Here is a 12,400-nt window from a genome sequence, read left to right as displayed (position 1 = left end):
CAAAATGTGACACAAAACAAATACAGACAGAATTGTATAACTCCACACTCACAGTATCTGAATTACGTTGAATCAAACCTTTTCTGGGAAGTTTCTGGAATTATCTTTGTTGTTCTCTCTTCTATCTTCTATCTTTGTGTGGCCACGTGCCATAAATCAGATACAGGCACTTAAAACATTACTTTATTTCTGTTTGGGACAAAAAGAATACATATTTTTGTGTAAAAGTTTCCCTTTCACTGCCTAGTTTGCAAAGACAAATTTCTGCTGTGAACTTCAGAATATTCTAATAAAAATATGATCTGTTACGATGATCGTCTTTTGTGCATTTATTTAGTGCCCTTTTTCTTTTGTACCTTACGATTCACTGCAACAATAAACATGTTATCATGAGCCTAAATCCTCACTAAGCATCAGCACCATGTTTAGGACACGCTTGACTGTAATCTTCTGCCCATGTGCACAGGGCCTCTGCTGAGTTGCAGACTTGTGGATTAAGGAGCGGGCTTTAAAAACGCCTCCGCTTCGCCTGTCGCCTCCCCTCTTTTGTCCTCCTCCATTCTCTGCTGCTGGACCTGCAAGACAAACACTAACCAGGCACAATGAGCCAGAAGGTGGTACTCATCACAGGCTGCTCCTCTGGAATTGGCCTTGCCTTGGCTGTCCGCATCGCAAAAGATGAGAAGAAAAGGTTCATGGGTAAATCTGCCACATTTTAAAACGCTTTGCCTAAATTTGCTGACAACTGCAAATAGCCTGAGGAGTAAAACAATCCAAAGAAATGAAGGAAAGTTTATTTGTCTGAGGTGTCTGCATTGCACATGCACAAAGTTGTCACTTCTGGTGTTTGTAAGGGTCCATTCACCCAAATCACAAGAGAAACCTTATTTTCTTAGCAGTGCAGATTACTTTGGTTTTTGAGGTTTTTGAGTCTGAAACTCAAGAGAGATGTCCCCTTCCAGCAACAATGTCCTTGTTACTCTGGATGATCCACCAACCCCACTGTGAGCAGTTTTCACTGGAACTACTTTCTGCAGAAGAAAGAGTCCCAACGCCTGCGGATTACTCTGAGCAACATTGTCTCTGGAAAAAGAGCTTGTTCAAATTGAGCTTGACAGCTGCGACTTTTCAATGCTTTGAACATCAAAAGCAAAACTCTATTACCTCCATTGTATCAGGATGCTGTTAGACATTTAGAGACGGACCCTAATAAAATAACTTCATAACCATCTGTAATGAGAGACACCAGTAGGTGTAAGTTTGACAATATGTTATTAATTAGTGATGGTGGGCGCACTGGCCCTTTAAGAGTAATCAAATATCCAAAGGTAAATTCTTCTGCATCCAAGATCTAAATACAATGACCGATTCAATCTCATTTTGCTCATTGTAGTCTATGCCACCATGAGGAACCTGAGTAAGGGCGAGGCGCTGGTCGAGGCAGCGGGCCGGACTCTGGGCAGGACTTTGGAGATCAAACAGTTGGACGTATGTGATGAGAACTCCATCAAAGCCTGTGTGGACAGCCTGCCTGAGCGCAGGGTGGACATTCTCAGTAAGTCCACACCATCTGGTTCATTGCAGTCAGAGAAACTAAGAATTCTGCAGCTATCCTCCCAACTATTGGTTCTGCAACTATGTGCATATTTTTCCAATTCAAGACAACTTGCCATGCTTGACTTCCCCTCACAGTAAGTAATGCTGGGATGGGTCTGATTGGACCCATCGAGTGTCAGTCCATCGATGAGATGAAGACTGTAATGGACACCAACTTCTTTGGGCTTGTGCGGTTGCTGAAGGAAATTCTCCCTGACATGAAGAGAAGGAAAAAAGGCCATATTGTGGTAATCAGCAGTGTCATGGGCATTCAGGGTGAGGACGGTTCCACCTGCACATCATGAGGGCATTTTCTTACGGTGACTAAACACCGTCTCACAGTGTCTCACTCTGTTCTGTTTTTCAGGAATCTTATTCAACGACATCTATGCAGCGTCCAAGTTTGCAGTGGAAGGCTTTTGTGAAAGCTTAGCCGTACAAGCACTGAGGTTCAGTCTCAAGTAAGATGCTGCTTCTTTCATGCGGTTTGTGGATGATAAGATAAGATATGATAAGATAAACCTTTATTCCTCCCACATTGGAGAAATTTGCTCACAAAGCAAGGATCAGTAAGGAAAACAACATTCCTCTTCAGAGCTAACAAAGCAGCACTTGACCACAGAATGTCTGAGGCATCTGCACGCTCATATTGCACAACCAGATCCACCATTGTCTTACCACTGAGAGGAAAGTATGCCAGGCAAAATGTGACATGCCAAAAACAACCACAGCACATCCTGCTGGTCTCGGGCAAGTCCTAACATTGTATCATTCAGCAGAGGGAATAGCTCTGCAGGGTGGTTTCACTCTCATGGGGGCATGTACTTTACACAAAATGTTCCATTACTATATATTAAAAGTAACAGTAGCTCTGTGGCATTCAGTTACCTTTTAACCAGCATGCCTCTTCTCTTCTTTCCTCAGTATCAGCCTGATAGAGCCAGGCCCAGTCATAACAGAGTTTGAGCGTAAAGTCTACGAAGAGGGCATGAAGACTGATCTCAGCAAAGCTGACAAAGTGACTGCTGACATGTTCACAAACATCTACTTGAAGAACTACAAACAAATCTTTGAAACCTTTGGACAGACTGCTGAGGATATTGCCGAGGTATAGTTTTGATCATCTGCAAACGTTCTTCACCTCATGACTTTGGCATTAAAGCTCTTGCAGCTGGGCTACATGAATGTATATTTAGTGTGTACCTATGGTTTATTTGTTCTGCATTTCTTTCCATCTAGCACACTCTCAAAGTCATCACCATGGATGATCCCCCTTTCCGCCATCAGACAAATGCGCTTTACACCCCTATGACCACACTGAAATATGCTGACCCCAGCGGTGACCTCCCGATTGACACATTTTACAAAATGGTGTTTGAGCACGACAAGGTCTTCAACGCCAGTCTGAACTTCCTCAAACTTCTGCGGTGGAGAAGCAGAAAGAGCTTCACCTTGGACAAGGACAAGGACAAGGACAAGGACAAGGACAAGGACAAGGACAAGGACAAGGACAAGGAGAAGAGCAACTAACAGCCCGTGTGTCATCTTTGTTATTTTTGGAGAGAAACATTCATCTGTGTTTAAGTTTCCTGTAATATTGTATTCCTTTGTTTCATTGTTAGCTCTTAAATGTCTTTGTGATGAAATGCTGGAGCAATGATTACTGTGAATAAATAAATAGAGGAGAGACATGAATGATTGTGACAGTGGAATCTCTGTTTGCATTTTATCTGTGAGCCCCTGCTGTGGAGTCTAAACCACACCCTGGTATATTTGGCCCTCTACCATAACTCATTAAGCCTTCAATAAGCCCTTTATTACACAATATGTAGCCTAAGTAGTAAGCAAAACCATGAAGGGCAGCCACAAAGTCAGTGCATCAGATGAAGCATGCAGATTGCTCGGATAGTTTTACTGCCACATTGAGGGGTGATGTTTACGCTCATAAGACATTCTAAACATTTAAAAGCCACCCTTCAAGATACAGATTACTTTGTGAACCAGTTGTGTTATTGGCATATTGTGTTTGAGACACTGGATTATGTAAGGTAATTACACGTGGTCTAATCTGGGATTCAGCTGTTTGCTTTGTGCCTCACACAACATGGATCTTCACTGAGAAACATCTTCATAAACATGTCATAAATATATGTCTATGTAGACAGAGAACAACACCAGCAACAGCAACTAAATAGAAAATAAATAAATTAGAATAGACATGTGTAATTCCCTAATACGACAGTAGGTGGCGGTAAACGCTGGCAAGGCCACTTCAAGCACCTCTTGGTGACAACGTATCCGGCTCTTTGTCTAACGCTACATCCGGACAGCTAGCACCCTGAGCTAATGCTGGCCACAATATAACATTGTAAATGAGCTGCCGGTAGCCTTAAAATTGTTTTACATGCTCGGCTCATTCGGTCGATGCAAAGAATAGTAACCTGAAGTGTTGTGGTGACTTTGTCCAACCCGCTGTCTCCACCCAGCCGACTATTTAGTCACTTATGGCAGGGGAAGTTCATTGTTAGCCTAACGTTAGCTTTAGCCATGCTCTCGGACTCCGCTATCACTTGTCTTCTGGGTTGCGGCTTGCTTGTGACAGGGACCACAGCTACTAGCTAGCTCGATAGCTAGCTAACTCAGCATATTTTTCCAGTATTAACACGTTGTCTTTATTGAGCTTTAGCGTTTCTTGGGCGTTTCATTTTCTGTCACATACCGTGTGACAGTCGTGGTCTGCAGAAACTGCACTTCGTTTGTTTTAACACGTAAAATTCGCCATTAGCTTAGTTAGCAAGCTAGCCAACCGGCTAACTTTGAGGAAACGTCTTTTTTCCTTGTTGACATTTAATGTGGCGTTGACGTTGTCTTGACCCGTACAGCAACGTTAACTCCGTTTACTCAACAAGGCCTGTCATCGTCTGCTAACGTCCATCACCACTCGGTCCAGGATCCGGAGCTTTCACTTCTGGGTTGTGGTCGTTTGCCTGCCACGATGGCTTCTTCCTCTGGAAACGACGACGACCTCACCATCCCCAGAGCAGCTATCAACAAGATGATCAAAGAAACTCTGCCTAACGTACGAGTGGCTAACGACGCCAGGGAGCTCGTGGTGAACTGCTGCACAGAGTTCATACATCTCATATCCTCAGAAGCCAATGAAATATGCAACAAGTCCGACAAGAAGACCATATCTCCTGAGCATGTCATCAATGGTGAGCCCATGTTTGCTCTGTCTTTGTACAACAGCTAGTGTGTTGACATCCGTAGGAGGGGGTGTGTCCACCTCCCTGCCGTGGCTTTTGAAACCACAGAGAGTAATTATATCGCTTTTCACACCACAGCCCTTGAGAGCCTTGGTTTCGCATCGTACATTACGGAGGTGAAAGACGTTCTGCAGGAGTGTAAAACTGTAGCCCTGAAGAGGAGGAAGGCGAGCTCCCGACTGGAGAACCTGGGGATCCCAGAGGAAGAGCTCCTCAGGCAACAACAGGAATTGTTCGCCAAGGTATTATCTGAAAATGGAGGTCGCTGTGACAAACCTACACTTCTCCATGCATCTGGAGTTGTGGATGAGCGTCTCAATTGTACTTGCTTGGGACTGGACATTATTGTGCAGTTTAATGCAATACAGGCAACATGTGGTAGATTATTTATTCACACCAAGATCACTGTTTTAGATATGCATAGGAGTCCAGGCTTACGTGAGGTGCTCCTCTTTGTGCAGACAGCAACAGTGGTTACTCATGCAAGAAATGCTAAACACGACACTTCTTATGCAAACTGTCTCCCTGCTCTACGGTTGCTCTCTAAGTGAATAGGAGAATATAACCAAGTCTACTTAGTGCGCATATAAATGTACAACAATATCTAATAATGCATGACACATCCTTGTAATAAACTTGCAGTGGTACTATGCTAATCAATAAATCAATGTCCTTGCAACATCTAATATATAATTCAACCTCATTAATGTATTACAAAGAAAACTTCCTGCAATTGTGTTTCTCATGCCCACTACATATAATGGCATAAATAGCTTTTATGAGTCAAAATTACTGTGACAAATGAGTTGCTTAGTGCTGATTTGACATCAGATATCATGATCCTTGGTAATCGCCTACTAAGCTTTTTACCTGTCTTCCCTTGTCTCACTTCTCCGTTTTGGTTTAACCGTGTTTCTGCAGGCGCGGCAGCAGCAGGCAGAGCTCGCCCAGCAGGAGTGGTTACAGATGCAGCAGGCCGCCCAACAGGCACAGATGGCAGCAGCATCTGCCAGCGCCGCCCAGCAGGCCGGCTCCTCTCAGGATGAAGACGAAGAAGATGACATATGATCCCAGGACGGCGTTCAACTTGTCCAAATCCAATCCTGGGACAGTGTTGGCACGCAAATCTCCCAGTACTGTCATCGGCAGAGACAAGAGACGTGTTTGACCGCTGGCATACATCAGTGTAACATGGATAATGCTCATTGGAATGGACAGAGAAGAGAAGATGAAGGGGGATTTCAAGATGACCACACATTCAGATACCAGTACCTGAAAATTATTTGGATTGAGAGGCTGTTAATGAAGTTTTTGATTAATCCCACCACCCTCCTCCCACCGTTTTTCCCCAGTTGCTTCTGTTTAATTACGTCTTGACATTACGCTGTGAGTTCTTTTGTAGATTTCTGGATGTGTTGTGGACACAATGAAGGCAGACATTACCTGGCGTGTCAGTACATTTCGGTGACAACGCTGCTAGAGTTTGCTCCTTCAGGTACTGCACCAGATAGCTTACTTGTGTTATCCGTTGTGCTAAATCACTTTTGGTGGTTTAGGAGAATTGCTCTAGAATAATTTCAGAGCTGTCAATGTCTCCTTTCTTGTGGTTTGATGGTCATTTTTACAGACACACCCCCGCCTTTGGTATATTTGTTAAACAGAGGATCATTTTAGGGGTTGTGACTATTGGATTTTGTTTTTGTTATGTAGAGGAATAAATGGAGATTTTGTTTAATTTTAGCTCAGATACTTATTGTCGAATTTTCTTTCTATGGTGAAGTACCCACAGTATTGCTAACTAACCACACCTTTCAGACACAGAATATTTTTGTCTCACAGAACCAAAGATGGCAGACAAACTAACAGCCCAGAGATGGTGTTTTTTAAAGGTGGAGGTGCTACTGCGATTCTGGTTGCTGACTCCAGGTCGGTGTCAACAATGTTAAGGATTATTAACCTTATGACTTTGTAAGATGCTTTGATATTCAGGCTGAATTTGTTATTTCCCATCTCCTTGGGTGCAGTATGAAACATTTGCATTGTGACTGTGGTCAGTCCTCGGTGTAAAGACAAGTAACCTAGTTGTGACACACATTCACTCACCTATGCTACAAAGTTGTATTCTTTAAGCAATAAAGGAATCTTGTTTTATAGACGATTGTTTTTTTTTTTTTTACACAACACCATGTTAGTGTTTTATTGTTGTGAGTCTTAACGCGATGGTTCCTCCCCCCCTCTGCCCTCACTCTGACAACGGCTCTGGAGTCCTGGGAGGGTCATGAGTGTGTGAGCTGGAAGACGAGCAGCAGAGGAGCACATAGCCTATTGGGACCGCAGGCTTGTAGCCGTGAGAGTCACTTTACCAAATGATCACTGAAAAATGGCAGGAGCGATCATAGAGAACATGAGCACTAAGAAATTGGTTTTCTTGGGATTCTTTATTCTTGTTTTCCAAGTTCTTTCCATCATGGTTGGAGCACTCATCGGTAAGTAGTCAGATTTCATTACCTGTCCATGTAATTGTCGTAATTAGAAATGCATATGGTTTGTGCATTGACTTGACTTCTTGCAGTGTGGCTAAATAAGTATTATATTCTCTGTCTACTGTATAGAACACAACTCAAACTACATATCTGACAGATTATTGCTCTTTGCCACAGCTCCCAGTCCCACCAGTGCCATTCGCTACTTGGCCACCAAATGCATTAATCGCCACAGGGTGCGCAGCTGGCTCGTGCCGTGGGGATCAAATCGGTGCCAGCAGATCAACAGTTTCGATGAGCCTCTTGCCAAAACACTGGATGCCAACGACATTGTTTTTGCTGTTCACGTACCTCTTCCCAACAAGGAGATGAGCCCCTGGTTTCAGTACATGCTGGCTGTTCTACAGGTTGACGTTGCATTCAAAATGATCAATCAGATTGGTAAGAGCTACGTCTGTTAAATAACATGGGTCCAAGCTGCTCTAGTTCCTAATCTAATCAACCAAATCTTTTCCCTGTCTGTGTAGAAGATGATGTTATCATCACTGTTGATGCTGGCCTGGCATACAGGGATGATTTGATATCCGAGTGGACCACAATGTTTCACTCAGTGGAGCAGAGGCCGCTCAGGTGCATGTTTGCTGTCCCTAAGGTAAACCTGCATTTAATACATGCTTATCAATTCTAGTCAAATGTGTCTGCACCTAGTAACCTGTAACGGTCCATGCTTTTACAGACATATGAAAATGAAGGCCGCTTCTATCACTGTGACCCCATACCATTCATGGAACTGGGAAGTGTGGCCCACAAATATTTTTTGATCAACCTGCGCTTGCCAGTGAATGACACAGTGAACGTTGGCATTGGAGAAATAAAGGACATCCATATAGTGGTGAGTTTGATACTTGGAATTTGACTTTGATGATGAGTTTTGAGTGAATTAAATTCCAAAGCCTGCATGTGCTACATTCAAACATTTAACGTACCCTTTTCTCTAAGGGCATCCAGCAGAATGGAGGCTTCACTAAAGTGTGGATCAGCATGAAGACTGTGTTCAGTCCCTGGATAATTGTGGCCACAGTTTGGTACTGGCACAGGATCAGACTCATGGCGAGACCTCCAGTCCTTTTGGAAAAGTAGGAGCCAATAAGGAGCTGCTTTGCCTTAAACACTAGTAATGCGTAGCCACATCAGGAATATTGCTAAATTTTAGCATTAAAGTAACAAACATATATAAGCCTAGAGTGTTCAATGTTAAGTAAATGTACTTCAGAGTACAGTTTCTAATTAATATTTAATAGATAACCACAGACATACATTTTATGTAAAAAAAAAAAAAGTCAATTGGCATTTTTCCAGCTACACTTTCCTTTCATGTTACATTTAATTTGTAATGTGACTTGTATTTTGGAACATCTGCAAGGATTTTGTGAACAGTGAAGGGGGGGTGGGAACAGGTGACACCTCCACTGTCGCTGACACTGTGAAAAGTGATTTGAAACACAAATGTTGCCTGGAAAAATGCCATTATGAAATAAAAACAAAAAAGCATTTTGAAACAAAAATGCTATGCAAAAATAGTGAAGCACTTGAGTTTTAGTAATGTCAGAAATGATTTCACATTTTATTGGTTCATTCATGTTTTGCTTTTTGCTTTTATTTGATATTGAACACTTTGGGCCTCCATACAACCCCTACAGCTGTCCATGCTTTAGAGACTTTATTGCAGACTGAATCCACTCTTTTTAAAAGGTATGGTGAAGTTGTACAGTAAAGCTCCACTGCCCTTAAGTTGAAACACTGAGTGCAACCCAGGCTCTTCATCCACTCAGTGAACCACATATAAACCTTCCGTCCTGCTTTTAAGAGCAGATGGGCCACCCTGATGGGCCATCAGGGTGGCAGGTGGGGAGCGGGGGAAATAAAAAATGCCCAATCTTAAGTGTACAATTGGCCTGGTAGAACCAGGTCAATGCTCCGCCTGCAGCAGAAATGTACCAGTCATTGGTTTTGCCCCGTACAGGGCGATTTTAGCTCTCGGCGTCTCTATGATGTTCCTGAATGTGCCGGTGGAGTGGCTCTCTCTGGGCTTTGAGTGGACGTGGATGCTGCTGTTTGAAGATGTCCGACAGGGTGTCTTCTACTCCACACTCTTCTGCTTCTGGATCATGTTCTGTGGTGAACACCTCATGGTAAGCACCTCATACATGTTCTCTGCCGTACTTTTTGCCGTACTTCCCTCCTAGTTTCTTTCAACAACCGATCTTTTAGGACCAAACTCGGAGGAATCGGCTCGCAGCGTACTGGTGGCAGGTCGGGCTGGTTGTGTTCGGCTCGTCTGTTCTCCTCGTATTTGACCTGAGTGAAAGGTAATGATCTGACTGCTAATGATGAGCTCTATTGTTTTATGGTTGTAGCTTTCTTTAAATATCAATGTGCCTTATTTCTTGTGAAGGGGGGCTCATTTGACCAACCCTTTCTGCAGCATTTGGGCATCAGAAATTGGGTCAAAGGTGGCGGTATCCTTCAGATATTTATACTGTGCTATAAAAAGTCTGTGCCTTTGCCTTCTGAGAACATAGTAAAAATGTGGCTGTCTGTGTCACACAGGCCTTTTCCTTGACTGTCACCACAGATGACCTCCATTGTTGTCGCGGGGAGTTCTGTGTGTCTGTACTTCCTCTCCCTGTGTGGCATGGTGCGTTGTGTGTTCAGGAACATTGGTGGGAAAATACAGCAACTTCCTGCAATGCCAGAGACGAGGAGGCTGCGTTATGAGGTTTAACTTGTGTGACTTTCATATGAATTTCATATCTGAACCATAAATACAAAGTAAAACATGGGTACATTCTGGCTGTTTTCGGCAGGGTATAATCTTCAGATTCAAGTTTTTGATGCTGATGACTCTAGCATGTGCAGCCATGACCGTCATCTTCTTCATCTTAAATCAAGTAAATATCAGCTCAACATAGATGCCTTAAAAGCTAGTTTTATGATAACTTACGTTCTTATTTACTATTGGGACATTCCTCTCTCGTATTTTACACCAGGTCAGTGAAGGTCACTGGCACTGGGGAGACTACACTCTCCAAGTCCACAGTGCTTTCCTCACAGGCATCTACGGCATGTGGAACCTGTATGTTTTCACCATCCTCTTCCTCTATGCCCCCTCCCACAAGCACAACAGAAACAAGTCAAGAGACAGTCAGCAAACAGGTCTGTGATGTTTTCACTTCTCAATTAGAATCCAGTTCTCCTCTGATAACAAATGAGAGGAGATGTTTACTTGGTGAACATTGTGCAGCAGCAGCTGTTTGTCTGAGATCATGATCATTATTGACAGATATGCTGGAGAAGCCAGAGAGCCTAGAGACCCAGCTGACATGTGGAGAACAGGGGCCGACAGAGACCTACAGGATCACTGGGAAGGTGGCTGGGGAGTAATGACCAGGGTCAGTGTAGACTAAAGAACCTGGTTTGTTGTCTTCACTCTAGTTTTTAACCACATTATAAACACAGCAGGCCGTAAAAGTTAGTCTGTCTAGAATAATGTCACTTTTAAATAGCTGTGAAATTTCCATAACGTAAAACGTAGATGAGAGAGAAATCTAAGCTGTAACACAATTAGATTTGTGTAGATTTTTGTGGGCTAGCTAGAACTTTGTTTTGGGAATATGGGGAAATGTATTACTGATTTAAAAAAAAAAAACATGAGTAACTTGTATAAGGAGGACTTTAACCCTTTAACGTCCTCACCAAGAAAAAAGCAATGAAAAAATGTATTCTTTATATATTTTATTTCCTTGGGGCACTAATTACAAAAATCTGTTTTTTTTATGAACAGACCCCACATTTTTTTTAAATATTGGCCTCTACCAAACGGTTGAGATGTCGTAAGTAAAACATGTTTTCAATAAGATATAGTGAGTCAAAATGTGCTCTACCATATGGTTGAGCAGAAGGTTAAAGGGTTTTAAGCTGGATGACGAGGGGGTTGAACAGGGGTTAATATGAGATATCACTGTCAAAATAATCATTAAGATTGAACCCCATGTCATTTATGATGTCACTGTGAACACTACAGTACGGTTAAATGATATATCCATTTCTAATAGACTGTATTTTGTTGTTCATTTTTCTCTAAAAAAGTGTCATGAAGTGTTGACTTGCTTAACTTCTGTAGTTGTAATGTGGGGGGTGTTAAACGTAACGTACTGTACTACACTGACTGAACGCTTGAAAGCCTTTCTGTCTTTTGGTGTTTTTATGGGCAAAATAATAAAAAGCAAACAAACATGGTGGATCCTTGTTAATGAAGCCCACACACATGGAGTGTCCACACAGGTGTTTTCAATGGTGTGGCCTGATTCAGCAGCTCCTGAGGCATATAGAAATGTACGACAGCCAGTGATTACTTGGTTGCCATTCAGCCCTTTTATCTGTGATTTCTATTGTTCTCTGTTGCCATTGCATTAGTTTGAAAGGATGAGTACAATTAAGTAGAATTTCTACTGTTAGTGGCCACAGTCATAGAGTCATAGAGGGGGAAGCGTACGAACAATGTATGTTATGTTGTATAAAGTTTGCAGTTTGACATTTATTATTATTTGTGTCTACTCCGCATTGGACAAGATATTAAACTAATTGATTTTCAGTGGTGGAAGAAGCACTCAGATGATCTACTTAAGTGAAAGTACAGCACTGTAGCAATACTACAGAGGAGAAATACTCTGTTACAAGTAAGACTCCTTCATTGAAAATGTTACTTGAATAAAAGTACAAACATTTATATGTTAAATATAAAAAAATATACTTAAAGAAATATACCAGAAATAAAAGTAGTCACTATGCTGAATGGCCCCTACCAGAATAAAATTATTATTATTATTATTGGTTACTGGATTATATTTATTGATCAATTATTTGTTATATAATATAATATAAATATGATTTTATTTATTGGTATTTTGTGTTAATCTGAATCTGCCAAGTAACTAAAGCTGGTAGATAAATGTTGCAGAAAGTATCATATTTCCCTCTGAGATGCAGTAAAGT

The 12,400-nt window shown here is 42.1% G+C and overlaps 3 protein-coding genes across 3 annotated transcripts; all 3 read left to right on the top strand.

Annotated features, from left to right (window-relative positions):
- The first annotated feature begins 602 nt into the window (after positions 1-602).
- Positions 603-3,244, top strand: LOC139203242 (retinol dehydrogenase 8). Its single transcript, XM_070832934.1, has 6 exons — positions 603-699; positions 1,394-1,555; positions 1,693-1,872; positions 1,964-2,057; positions 2,521-2,704; positions 2,836-3,244. Exons 1-6 carry the CDS (start codon positions 603-605, stop codon positions 3,124-3,126), a joined length of 1,008 nt encoding a protein of 335 aa, XP_070689035.1. The 3' UTR covers positions 3,127-3,244.
- A 679-nt stretch (positions 3,245-3,923) lies between these two features.
- Positions 3,924-7,015, top strand: dr1 (down-regulator of transcription 1). Its single transcript, XM_070832936.1, has 3 exons — positions 3,924-4,811; positions 4,941-5,104; positions 5,784-7,015. Exons 1-3 carry the CDS (start codon positions 4,592-4,594, stop codon positions 5,928-5,930), a joined length of 531 nt encoding a protein of 176 aa, XP_070689037.1. The 5' UTR covers positions 3,924-4,591; the 3' UTR covers positions 5,931-7,015.
- Positions 7,016-7,226: 211 nt separating this feature from the next.
- On the top strand, positions 7,227-10,885 carry LOC139203238 (protein wntless homolog). Its single transcript, XM_070832929.1, has 12 exons — positions 7,227-7,348; positions 7,523-7,786; positions 7,873-7,997; positions 8,082-8,237; positions 8,345-8,481; positions 9,369-9,537; positions 9,617-9,714; positions 9,801-9,864; positions 9,981-10,124; positions 10,213-10,296; positions 10,396-10,561; positions 10,689-10,885. Exons 1-12 carry the CDS (start codon positions 7,243-7,245, stop codon positions 10,787-10,789), a joined length of 1,614 nt encoding a protein of 537 aa, XP_070689030.1. The 5' UTR covers positions 7,227-7,242; the 3' UTR covers positions 10,790-10,885.
- The last annotated feature ends 1,515 nt before the right edge of the window (positions 10,886-12,400 follow it).

The sequence above is a fragment of the Pempheris klunzingeri genome, chromosome 6, assembly GCF_042242105.1.
Source record: "Pempheris klunzingeri isolate RE-2024b chromosome 6, fPemKlu1.hap1, whole genome shotgun sequence".
NCBI classification, from domain to species: domain Eukaryota; kingdom Metazoa; phylum Chordata; class Actinopteri; order Acropomatiformes; family Pempheridae; genus Pempheris; species Pempheris klunzingeri.
The sequence above is the reverse complement of the archived record's forward strand: the minus strand, read 5'-3'. Positions and strand labels throughout refer to the sequence as shown.